This window comes from Antechinus flavipes, chromosome 2, assembly GCF_016432865.1.
Source record: "Antechinus flavipes isolate AdamAnt ecotype Samford, QLD, Australia chromosome 2, AdamAnt_v2, whole genome shotgun sequence".
Taxonomy (NCBI): Eukaryota; Metazoa; Chordata; class Mammalia; order Dasyuromorphia; family Dasyuridae; genus Antechinus; species Antechinus flavipes.
In genome coordinates this window covers 536,934,082-536,946,827 of record NC_067399.1, presented here as the reverse complement: position 1 = coordinate 536,946,827, position 12,746 = coordinate 536,934,082, and the positions used below count along the sequence as shown (strand labels likewise).

The window sequence follows — 12,746 nt, the reverse complement described above, 5'->3', positions numbered from 1 at the left end:
CAAAAAAAAAAAAATCCCAAGAAAAAGAAAGAAAGAAAAAAGATCGCGTTTGCCCCACCTTTGGCCAGATGCAGTGAAATAATGTCAGGTAAAACAACAACAACAACAACAACAAAAATAGTATCAATGTAAAAGTTAACTCCAAGATTCAGGGTAAAAAAAATAGAAGAGGGCAAAATACTGGGGGCAAGGAAAGGACCGCGGGAGAAAGAGGAGATCCTGATTCGGTGGGGCCGTTTACAATGAGAATTCCACCCTTTCAATATTACTACTCCAAAGAGCGTAGATAACAACAACGTTCCATTTAAAGATACAGGATATTCCATTTAAAGATAGCGGGCGACTCGGGCTACTCCAAGGAAGCGGGAGAAGTCCCTGCAGAGAAACCACGAAATATGGGTTCCTCATTCACCTCTCCAGCTCCTACGTCGTCCCCAAAAAAGACTAGGCAGAGGCAGCCAAGATCTTGATCGGTCACTCTACTAACAGTCAGTTCGTTTGGAAACTAGTCCTGTGGAGCGGTTTCGGAGATGGCGCAAGACTTATCATTTTACCTTTATTTTCTCCCCTCCCCAGTGACAACAGCCACAGTGACAAAATGGCAGCTCTCTGCGCTGGCAGTCATGTTACACACACACGCAGAGCGCAGTGAAAGCGCCCCTAGAGCCTTCGCTGCAATTCCGGAGCAACCTTCTCCCACCTCCCCCCAATAATGATAAAGTACACCTCTCTTCTTAACCTCAAAGCGGAGAGGAGGGGGGAAGGAGAGGGGTGCTTGCGGTTTGAACACCTCGGGATCAAAAACTGCCCCGGAGAAATAATTGGGTATTTTAAAGGTTCAGGTTCACGGTTATCAAATATCACTCTCAGCCACCCACCCTAAAACATACGCACACCCTTGTCCCACATCTCCCTCCCCGAATATCGCACAAATCCTCATGGAGACAGTCGCCTTCTTTTCAAACCCTGCGTTTTTCTTTTGCAGCTCGATGGGGGAGGGGGGGGCGGGACGGGAGAAACCCAGGAAAAAATGGCTGCTCGTCCTATTTCAGCTTCATCGCGGTGTTGCCAGCTCCCGGGACAAAGTTGAGAAAGGATTCGGAGGTGTGTAATGGGGGGCTAGAGGAAGGGGAGATTTGGGGGGCGCTGGGGGCGCTCTCTCGAATCCTTTCGGAAAGAAAACAAAAATACACGCACCCACTTCTCTCATCTTCCCTCCCAACCCCCTTTGTCTCTTATTACCCTGTTTTCTTCCCAAACAACAAGCAAACTACCCCCCTCCTTCCCCACTAATGCCCAACCACTCCCCACTGGAGTGAAGCGGGGATCCGAGGAAAAAAGAATACGAAGGGTTGGGTATGGGGGGAGGGAGTACGCGTGTGAAATATCGTTTAGTATGCGCGTCGTATTCCCCTCCCCCCTCAACATAAGACAAGAAGACTTTGTGAAGTTTAAAGAGCGGGTTCGATCCGCTCCCCAATCTCTTCCATTTGGCTAAGAATGTTTTTAGAACCCACAACCTGATCCACACGGTCGCCCAACGCTAGCCTCAGCCCCTCCCCCCCAACAGGGAACATAGCTCTAGGTCTTATCTGTGGTTGGGTGGGGGTCGTTAAAGTGGGCGTCCAGCCCAGTCTCCCTGCAGACTACACGCGGCATCCCCCCATCTCCTAAATCTTATAGCAGTTAAGTCCAAATATGTTATATGAAAACATTACCAAAATAGTTATAGTAATTCTCTTTCGATGAGCACCCTCCTCATCTAACAAACCATAAAACACATACAGAGTGTATACAACTGCGTTTTGACAGTATGGGCACAAAACAAATCTTGGTTTCAAAAGTCAAACCGAGGTTTAGGGGAGAAATTATGGGAGGAGAAGTGGAGGAAGGGAGGAGGGAGGAAATGGGTGGAAAGGTTCCATCTTCCCCAAGGATTAGTCTTTACTGGGGCGGGCGGAGGGGGAGGGGGGAAGAGTGTCTGGAGTCCGGTTATAACGCTCTCAAAGTTGCCTACGCGCCCAGTCTACAAAATCCATCGTTCTCTTGGGTTTCAGCGATAACCTAGTCTCTTCCCGCCCTGCGCCCCTTCGAAAGGGAAATTGGGCGAGACTATCACAATCCCGGTCTTTTTATTTTTAACCTCAACCTTCACGAAGAAGGGGAATATAAACGAAATCAGGCGATATAGCAAGAATTATCAGGGCAATTAATGCATACACTTCACCTTCCCCTTTTCTTGGGTGTGTATTTTGCAAGATGCTCTCTCGTTTCCCATCCATTTAAGTTTCTTCCGTCAGTGCTACCGCCGCTGCCCAATCAATAAAAGCGAAGGGAGGTAAGCTCCGATCCTAGAGATACAGGTTTTCTGGTGCTCGCATAAATCTGGACACAGCCAATACCCACCACCGCCACCAGCCATGGACTGCTTGCGTCCTGACAAACTTTCTTGTTCTCGTTTATTCAGCCAGGCGCCCAACAGCTGCCTAAATACTAACCGCGGAGGAAAAAACAAACTGGGGTGGAGTACTTGTTTTAGGGGGCAAAAAGCCCTTCACCTTTGTGGGGGACAAAGTATGCAAAAGACTGGAGTGAGGAGGGGAACACACTGCCTTTTACTAACTTGAAATCGCTTTCAAGGTGGGGGGAGGCGCGGTGATTTCAAACGTCTTCTCCCTTTAAAAAAAATTCCCTTTTTAATTTTTTTGGGGGGTAGAGGAAAGGAAGAATCCTCAGCATCTGGAAGGAAGGTGAGATAGAGTGAGGGAGAAAAAGGAGAAAGAGGAAGGGAGACAGAGAAAGGGAGGGAGGGAGGGGGAGAGAGAGAAAGGGCGCGTTCACGAACACTACAAAGTTACAAATATGGCTCCCCCGTCTCTCGCCTGATCACTGCAAAGAAATGAAGACGCACTTTAAACTCGAACCATTCCTAACTCCAGTGCATCCTCTCTCCCCACACTCTCTTCCCTAGGGGGGGTACTTAGCCCAAATATATCGGGAACTAAACCCGACTCGAGAAGCACAAAACTTATTGTGTGCTGTGTGCATGGGAAGGGAGGGGGTACGGGGTGGTGGGGGGGTATTTTCTCTCCCTTTCTTCCTTCCTTTCTTTCTCTTTCTTTTTTTGGGAGGGGGTGTTAATTCTGAGGCAGCCCCCTCTTCCTCCCCCCACCCGTCCTCCTTCATTTATCTTTCATCCAGACACCGACTCATTGGAGCAGCGGGCTCGTAATGTGTTATTTTTTCCCTCATTCTCTCAGACCACAACGCGTGCGCCTTCTGGCCCCCCAATGGGGTGTGCACACACATACACACACTCTCACATTCACATACACATACACACACACACACACATACACACACACAGGTAGTCACACACCAAGGGCAGCGGCGGCAGCGGCAATAGCAGCCGGAACATGCATGGCCATTGCAACCCCCACAACCTTGCAATTCATTTGCAGATAGGCTTCCTAACCTACCCCACCCCCGCGCCCCCCAAAAATAAAAATAAAAAATACACCACCGCTATCCCCCCAAAAAAGTGAAAATACATATAGCTATTTTTGGCAAATGCTTACATCGGAGGGCTTCCTGTTCCGCAGCTCTAAACGAATCCGTTTCTCCATTTCTACCTCTCGTTCCCTCTTTGCAGAAGTCTCCCGCTTGGGCGGTATTCAATCAATAAACCCCGAACCCACGGCAGCGCGTTTTAGGACTTTGAAGGCTCAACCAGCTCCGCTTGGTTCTCGAGCCCCCAGCACCCGCGGCGCACACTAACCTGATCGCCGCGGAGGCGGGTTCTGCGGGGCCCTTCGGCGGAGCGACAGCGGCTCTGACCAATCATTATGATGCAGGGCCTCCCGGCGGCGGCCAATGAAGGCGCCGGCGGCGGAAGCCAAGACCAATAGGCGAGCGGCGGAGTGGGCCAGGGGGGCACTGCTCTCGGGTTGTGGTGCCGAAGACGGACCCCTTAGATTTCGGGGCGGCTGGGAAGAGCTGCGGCCGTTCGGCGGCAAAGTAGGGGGGAGAAAAAGGTGACGGTGCCTCGAGGTGCCCAACCGCCATGACTAGCCGCCGCCGCTTCGGCATTATTCCCGGGGGCGGGGCCGCAGGTGCGTTATGGTGGGGGGGGGGGGTGCGGTTGGGCGGATTCCGCGTTATGTCGGGGTAAGAGATAGTGAAGGATAATTGGAGTGGGGGTCCCGCCGCCACCGAAGGCTCTGGGACAAGGCCCCGAGAAAGGCTTGGCGTGAAGTCGGGGGTCAGGCCCTCTAGTCGGCGCGGTCGCCGCTGGGCGGGGCAGGGCGGGAGAGCATCCTCTCGAGCTCCCCCCCACCCCCCTCCGCAGCCGCGCCGCTCCGCGCGTGGGAAGAAGAGTGGGCGAGCTTCATAAAGATCCGGAGTGGCGAGGGAGGACCGGGTATTCGGGTAAGGGAAGGATGTTTGTGGTTTATCCCACCATCCATCCCTCTATCCTCCCTACCCCCAGCTTCCTGCCCGCCCCCCCCCCAAGGAATTCCACTGCACACCGTCTCCCCAACACCCCAGGAGGGGCTCAGCCGTGCCTCACACTCGTCCCCCAGTTGTTCGAGCCAAGTGAAGTCCTCCCTTTCCTTCCCCACTCTTCCAAATAAATAACAATTACCCTGTTAGTCCGGGGTGTTCTACGGGTGCTAGATGAACTTAAGATAGCAAACTATACCTTCCCCCGGTACTTCTAAAGCTGTCAGAGAAAGATCAGCTTCCGTGGGGAGAACTCCAGGAAAGAGAGGCTTCCTCCCCTCCCCTCCTCTCAGTAAGGGTGGTTAAAGAAATGGGACCTGAAAAAATGACTTTTTTGTCCCTAAAGGAGGAAGGAAAATAGAGTGAGGGGCAATGATTTTAATAAGTTTTCTTTAGATACCCTCTGGCCTTTTAGCCAGAGGGAAAGTGAAAAGTATTATAAACATTTCCAAGACTTGGTTCATAACTTTATCTTTTGATTGTTATCAGTGACTACCAGATTTGGTTGCATTTAGATTATAGAGGAGATCAAATTTGGAGAGCTTCTTCAAAGTTTATATATTAATTTGAGGGGGAGGAGGAGACCTTGGAGACTTTAAGCTTTACAAACACCCAGAATACTGATTGATTTTCCTTAATCTTTCATCAGTGAAAGTTTAAAAACAGTTGTCTGTTCAGCTGGATTCTGTGGGACACTTGCTTTTTCCTTTGTTTAAAGTTTAGAGGAATAACTTTTTTTTTTTTTTGAATGAGGAATGGGCCTTAAAGATGATTTTTTCTAGCCCACTGATTTTTCAGTGAGAAAACTGGTCCAGGAGAAGTTGCAACTTGCTGAAGGTCAAGCAACAAATTAGTGGTAAAGCCTGAGACTAACCTGACTTTCCAGCTATAAGGTTGTAGAATTTCAAGCTGGGTGGAGCCTTCAAGATCATTTAGGCCAACCCTTTCATTTTACAAATCAGTAAACTGAGGCCTAGAGAAGTTAAATGATTGCTCAAACCCTTTGAACATAATCTTTGTGTAGTGTACCTATTTCCTCATCAACAAAATATCAAACAACTTTTCTGTCAGATCTAAGGATGTTGATGTGTATTGGGGGAAGGGGTGGTAAGGAGCAGACTTACTGTTATATACAATAACTGTGAAATATTTTCATAATTTTCCAAAACAGTTTCATTTTTTACATGTAAAAATTTTTTTTTCCTCCAGTGGAAGAGGGAATCAAAAAGGATAGAAAATAAACAATGTGCATTTATATAAACAAATAGAATATATACAATGATAAGAAAACTCTAACCATAAGATATATTAAACTCATGAATTACAGATTTTTAGGCTTTTCACTAGAAAATGGCACAGGGTATTAGTACCAGAAACATATTTACCTTAGTTAGTTCTCATTTCTGATAAAATACCAAGCAATAAACAAAACATAAAGGGACCAAATAATATTTAAATTTTGACTAACAAGGAAATGCAGAATAAAGAGTAAAAGTGAAGATGTTAGATTCTCAAATGTGCCTATATTTTTCAGAGTGTTAGCTTAACTTTTTTCCTGTCATTGGGTTGTATGTGTTCATGGGAAAGACTCACATCTTTATAAACTGACTTCAACCGTATTAACCTTTGAACAAAATATATTGGTATTATCAATTTTTTATATTATTGGGGTTTTTTTTTGATGTGTCTTCTCTCTATAATGGCATTGTTTTTGAAAATAGCAATGGTAGGAAAATAATCACACTTCATCCAGGCTTGATGAGCTTCTTTGAACTTAACAAGAGGTTGTAAGAGGTACCCCTTGTAAGAGGTATAAACATGTCTATCCTTAGGCCTTTACAGCTTGTAGGGATCTTTCAGCCTTCTTGTTCTAATCTTTGAAAATGTAGAGTTGGGGCAGCTAGATAGTACAGTGGATAGAGCACCAGCCTTGAAGTCAGGAGGACCTGAGTTCAAATCTAGTCTCAGACACTTAACACTTCCTAGCTGTGTGACACTGGGCAGGTCACTTAACCCCAATTGCCTCAGCAAATTAAAAAAAAAAAAAGAAAAAAAAAAAGAAAATGTAGAGTCACCAGTAATTCCTTCATTTTTATGGGGAAATCAGAAATTATCTTTTCCCCCCTTAATGTACTGTGGGATTTGTTTTGTAGAAAAAAGAAAACGGCCCTGAGAAAACAAAACTTCCTTTTTGCTCATGATTTAGTTGCTACTTAAGGATATAGTGCTTAAGAATGTATCAAAATATCAGAAAAACTTAGCCAAGAACACTTGGATTCAACAAATTATATGGCAACTGTAACATAGCATAGAAGTTACATTTTTAAAATAAAAGGATCTTTTGCTACAAATCCCAGGGATGAACTAATAATTTTAAGATACAGAAATAATTTAAAATTTTAAAATTGTTTCAACAAAAACAAAACCTTTAAAGACATTCATCTTGTGTGTGTATTATCATACTGAGTGGAGCTAGTATTATAAATAATTAACTGTTTTGATAATAAATTCACACCACCAAGTAACTAAATTTATTTTTAACTTGAGGAATATAATGTAACCTGTTTGGCAGAAGAGGAAAATTGTTCTTTTGTCATAAAAATACTCATTTTTACCTGGCCAATCAGGTATAATTAAGCTCTAATATAATTGTATAAATAAGCTCTAATCACTCCCTCCACACAGAGATTAATTGTATATTTTATGTAAGTACTAGAAATAGTAGGATAAAAGTCACATACTATACAGAATGCATGTGAAAACAAACTGAAAATTTGAAAATAACCCTTCCTTGGGACAGATTGGGAGAGTTGGAGAAGAGGGCCAATAAAATGACAAGAGTCTTAAATGTTGTAGAAGCATATTTCATCCATTTTGATAGAAGATTCTACATGACAGTTTAGAAAATATTTCACTTTTCTACTAAACATTATATAATATATTCCAATTTCATAAATAATCACTACACATTGAAATAATCTGAAAAGTAGAGTTTATAATATAATTAGTACATTAGGGTTTTCAAAATACTTTGTCTATATTAACTCGCTAGAATTGTCCAACAACTCTAGGAAATAGATATTCCAAGTAATAGGCTCCATTTTACAGAAAAGAAAACTGAGAATAGAAAGTATTGTTTATTTAATCCAGGTCTCATAGTTAAGTGGGCAGATACAGACAAACACATCTCCGTACTTCAAATTTAATGCTCTTTCTATTGTATTGCCACTATTCCCATCCCAACTCCTTTTGAGCCTAGACCATTCTGGAATGTATTTGTATTTATCCTGTTAAGGATTTTAAAAAGAGGATGTTTTCTTACTCTGTTTTGGTAATTATTGAAAAGTACTTGATATCTAGCTTGAATCTCTTACAATATAACAATAACCACATATTGCTATAGCATTTTACCATTAGAAGGCGTATTTCTCCCAACCATTCAGTTTAGTAGGTATCACAAATAATATTATCCCCAATTTGTAGATGCAGAAATTGACTTAGCTAAAGTGACTTATAAGTTGAACAGTAAATAGCTGAAACAGTTGTGACCTGCCCTCTGATTTCTTATCTATAGAATAAGGAAATTGGATTTAGATCATTTTAGAGAATCATCCTGTGATCCTTTGACTACCTTATTTGCTCTTCTGAGCAAAGGTGAAGATGAAAAAGTTAGTTAGCATCCTCCCATGAATACTCTTATAATAATTAGAAGACGGAGAGTATTTTTTTTTCTTCAGACTAAATAATTACACACTAAAACCTGTCCACTTCACTGGAAACTCCTATATAACATAGTTCTGATTCCTAGACCTCAAAGACAGTTATTACAGCAAAGCATCAATGGGATTATTTTCCTTTTTGTATGTATTTGAAGTTGTCTTTAGGATTATAGATTATTCCATTAAAGTCTAGTGTTAGCCAACACATTAAATTAAACTGAGTTTGAATAAAAACTACATTGAGATTGTATTTGAAATACTTTTTTAAATTGCCTTTTGCTTAAAAAAGGATTTGATTGTGCTTTTCCAAGGTTGTTACCTATCAATTTTATATATTTATTTAACATATTTATTTACAAGAAAAGAGGGTGTTTTGTACCAATATTTCAGTCCCCTACTTGATAGATATGTGTAAGAATCATTAAATGAAAATATTACTATGCATGTCATTTTAAAAAGCAATAAAAAGTTAAATGTTCTAACTTTTAAAGACAATATCTCAAAGAAAATTAAAACTATATCCTCCATTTGGGATTGCTGTTTAAGAGAATTATATTAAAAATAAAGCATTAGTGAACCAGCTTCTGACAGTTTCTAAGGAAAATATGAAGTAAATAATTGTAACAATGAGAACCTATCTTTCATTTTCAACAGAAAAATCTGAGACGTAAGAAATATTTTTTTAAAGCAGAAAAAAAATTATGTTTGTGTTTTAGGACAAGGATAAATGTTTTAGATACAAATAGTGGAATAAAGTTTGTAAAAAAGAATCTATGGGCTACCTAGGTGCAATTTAAAAAGTTGAACAAACTTGAAAAAACATACCAAAAAGTCTTCATTCAGATTACAAATTTGAACCTGATAAATCAGCCTGGGCCAAAGTTAATGTTTTCATAGTCTCAGAACAAAAAGTTTATTAGATGAATGAATTGATTAAACAAAATTGTAAGAGGCATAAATTACAAAAGAAACATACCTACTTAAATAAACTATGGCCTTCAGTGCCTCTGTTTGGTAACACCTAGTTAACAGTTTGATACAGTATATACTTGAAAGTAATAAAAGGGCATTCAAAAGTTTTATAGCTTCTACTTACAACTAATTTAGACTAGTTTTCATGGAGTTGAATCTGTTGTAAAAGGTAGGACTTCTGAAAACAGGATATCTGGAAATCTTGAAACCTAGTAGTAATTCATGGTGGCAGAGATGTAATCATTTGAACTGTCACAAATGACCATACCAGTAAACTCTGCTGCTGCATTAGATTAGGCCCTCAAATGATAGTGTCAAAGGATCACAATTTTGACCCTTTTATTGAATGCAGTATCCTGGGCCAAGAATTTACTTCTGATGGCAAAAAGATTTATGCTGTTTCTGATGAATAAGAATTATTTTTAAAATATTTTTTTAAAGACAAGCATGACAAATATGCCATACTAAATATTTAGTGACAACTTATGAGTCTGCATCCTAATGATGAGAGTGAATAGCATGGATAATTCTTAATAGTAAGCAAGCCAAAGAATAGTTTCTATTTGGCTTGTCTGGTCAGACATATCTGATATTTCAAGTCTTCATAATAATTCAAACTAAGGAAATGGTTCTGTAAAGGTCTGCCTGTAAGACCTTATACTTAGCACAACTCCTTCCCCACTCTGTTGGGAATAGATTACATCACCTCTCAGACTAACACAAAGAGCCAACCTAAAAGCAGACTTGACCTCTGTGCTAACCTGTTCATTCACACCTTCCCTAGAGAAGAGATATAATTGATTTAGCTTAAAAGGTCCCTTCTTTCATCTCTTTCTAGTCCAGAGTAAACTAAGATATTTTATATGCCAACAAAGTATTAAACTAAGCTGAGTAAATTATATGAAAATTGGAGGGTAAGAGTTAACATGATATAATTCACAGTGGAGAGATATGATTGAAAACTATATGAGTTAATCCTAAAATATAAAATTTAAAAATAGTCATATTTTGTACTTTTTTGTAAAAAGCAGAAGAAACTGTTGGGATTTCCAGATATTTGATGATACATAATTATGATGTACAATAATGAATTGTCATTAATGGGTTTCTGTCCATTGCTCTGTAGACATTTAAAATCCATCACACAGAAGAATATATTGTAAGTAAAAGAGGATGGTGTAAGTAGTAAAGACATTTGAGACATATAGTATCATGCAACAGGGAAGAAGAGTGATTCAAGGCAGGATATTGCCTTCAAGGACAGTTTGAAAGAGAAAAAAATGTTGGTGGTAAAAGAAAAGTGAAAGTCACAGGTACATCAGTAATTCTAATTCCAAAGACTAGAAGGGCAATAACAATTCAGAGGAAACATTTCTGAAATAATTGCATAAAGGAAATATTTATTCACCTTTTACATAATTCTGGGCCAATAATTGTACATTTGGGAGGTTTCACCTCCCAAAAAGCAAAGTACTATGTTATGCTGAGCCACCACAGAGATGGTTCTAAAATTCAGATGTGACTATTCTATGTCCCTTCACAATAAAATCCAGTAACTCCCTAGAGATAATGAGCATGTTTGGCATTTAAAGCATTTATAACCTGGCCTTTTCCTATCTTTCCAGTATTCTTACATTATTTCTCTCCATGTGTTCTACAGTCTAATATACTGGCCTCTCCAATCTCTAGGCTTTTGAACTAATCTCTGCCTCTTGGAATCCCCATGGTTTTTCCCCCCAAAACTCAGCTCAAGCACTACCTTCCACAGAAACTCTTTCCTGCTTTTTTCCTTAACTACAAGTGCTCCCATCATCTAAGGTTTCCTTGTATGCCGTTGCATGTATCTTGTATTTATCCATATTTGTATGTATTGTCTCTCTGGGTAGAATGTTAGCCTTTTGAGACAAGAACTATTTTATTTTTTACTTTATATCCCCCTCAGATAGACCCATTTAGAGTTAAAAATAATTCCCCCAAAGCAAAATATAAGGTAAATTTTGACTTGATATTATAAGGATTATTTATGTTACTAACCTGTCCCATCAGGATGGAAAATCACAAACTATCCCTGGATTTTTAGTATGGCATATTGGATCAATAAAATGACATTTGAGAATCTCATCTGGGAAAAGTTCATAATATCAAGTTTTAATGACAATTTTCCTCATTTTCAAACAACAATTTGGGATCTGGATACTAATCCCAGTTCTACCTGTCAGCATTATTATTTGAGTGGGTTCCTTCAAATGTGTAAAATAAGGAGCTTGTACTACACCATTTCTAATATCTAGCTCTAATGTTCTTTGATTCTGGGTTGGTTTGCATATAGTTATGCCATTAAAAGAATTCAACTTGTTTTTGTTCTGTCTTTACAGATATTAAGGCATGCTTTGAATGAATGGATTTGCCTCATAAAGAACTTAATACTTCAGCAAAAGTAAAATTCATCAATAAAAAATAAGATTTGATCAGATTTTTTTCTTTTTTTTATTAATAGCTTTTTTATTGACAAAACAGATGCATGGGTAATTTTTCAACATTGACCCTTGCAAAAACTTATGTTCCAACTTTTCCCCTCCTTCCCTCTATCCCCTTCCCTAAATGGCAGGTAGTCCTATACATGTTAAAGTATATGTTAAATACAATATCTGTATACATATTTATACAGTTGTCTTGCTACACAAGAAAAAATGGATTTAGAAAAAAGGTAAAAATAACCTGGGAAGAAAAATAATGCAAGCAAACAACAGAAAGAGTGTAAAACGCTGTGTTGTGCTCTACACTCATTTCCCAGTGTTCTGTTCCTGGATGTAGCTGGTTCTGTTCATTACTGATCAATTGGAACTGATTTGCATCCTCTCATTGTTGAAGAGAGCCACATCCATCAAAATTGATCATCATAATAGTATTGTTGTTGAAGGGTATAATGATCTCCTGGTTCTGCTCATTTCACTTAGCATCAGTTCATGTAAATCTCTCCAGGCCTCTCTCTATTCATCCTGCTGGTCATTTCTTATGGAACAATAACATTCCATAGCATTCATATATCACAATTTACCTAGCCATTCTGCAATTGATGGGCATCTCTTCAATTTCCAATTTCTGGCCACTACCAAAAGGATTGCCCCAAACATTTTTGCACATATGGGTCCCTTTCCCTTCTTTAATATCTCTTTGGGATATAAGACCGCTAGTAACACTGCTGGGTCAAAGGGTATGCACAGTTTGATAACTTTTTGAGCATAGTTCCAAATTGCTCTCCAGAATGGTTGGATCTGTTCACAACTCCACCAACAGTGCATCAGTGTCATTTAAAGAAGAAGCAATAGACATGGCTAGGAAGTTAGAAGAATTGTTAACTGATAGCTTTATTATTACTATAAGCTAATAGAATTAGAAACAAAAGATTTCTGATTTCCAGAACCATTTTTGAACCATTCCAATAAAAGTTGATTTGTAGTAAAAAAAAAAAAAGTTCCTACTCAAAAATTGCATTTTGAGTTGTCTTTTTTTTTTTTTTGAGTTCTTTTTTATAATTCGTATTAGGAAAGG

General features: G+C 39.8%; 1 protein-coding gene and 1 long non-coding RNA gene across 2 annotated transcripts in view; one reads left to right on the top strand and one right to left on the bottom strand.

Moving 5' to 3' along the window:
* ANP32A (acidic nuclear phosphoprotein 32 family member A) overlaps positions 1-3,713 on the bottom strand; it is a 47,380-nt gene extending 43,667 nt beyond the window's left edge. Inside the window, exon 1 of the mRNA XM_051980780.1 lies at positions 3,579-3,713. Coding sequence (XP_051836740.1) covers positions 3,579-3,626 — 48 coding nt within the window. The 5' untranslated portion in view covers positions 3,627-3,713. The remainder of the gene's footprint in view (positions 1-3,578) is intronic.
* LOC127551223 (uncharacterized) lies at positions 1,016-11,667 on the top strand. Its single transcript, XR_007951032.1, has 2 exons — positions 1,016-1,104; positions 11,570-11,667. It is a non-coding gene; the product is annotated as an uncharacterized LOC127551223 (long non-coding RNA).
* The last annotated feature ends 1,079 nt before the right edge of the window (positions 11,668-12,746 follow it).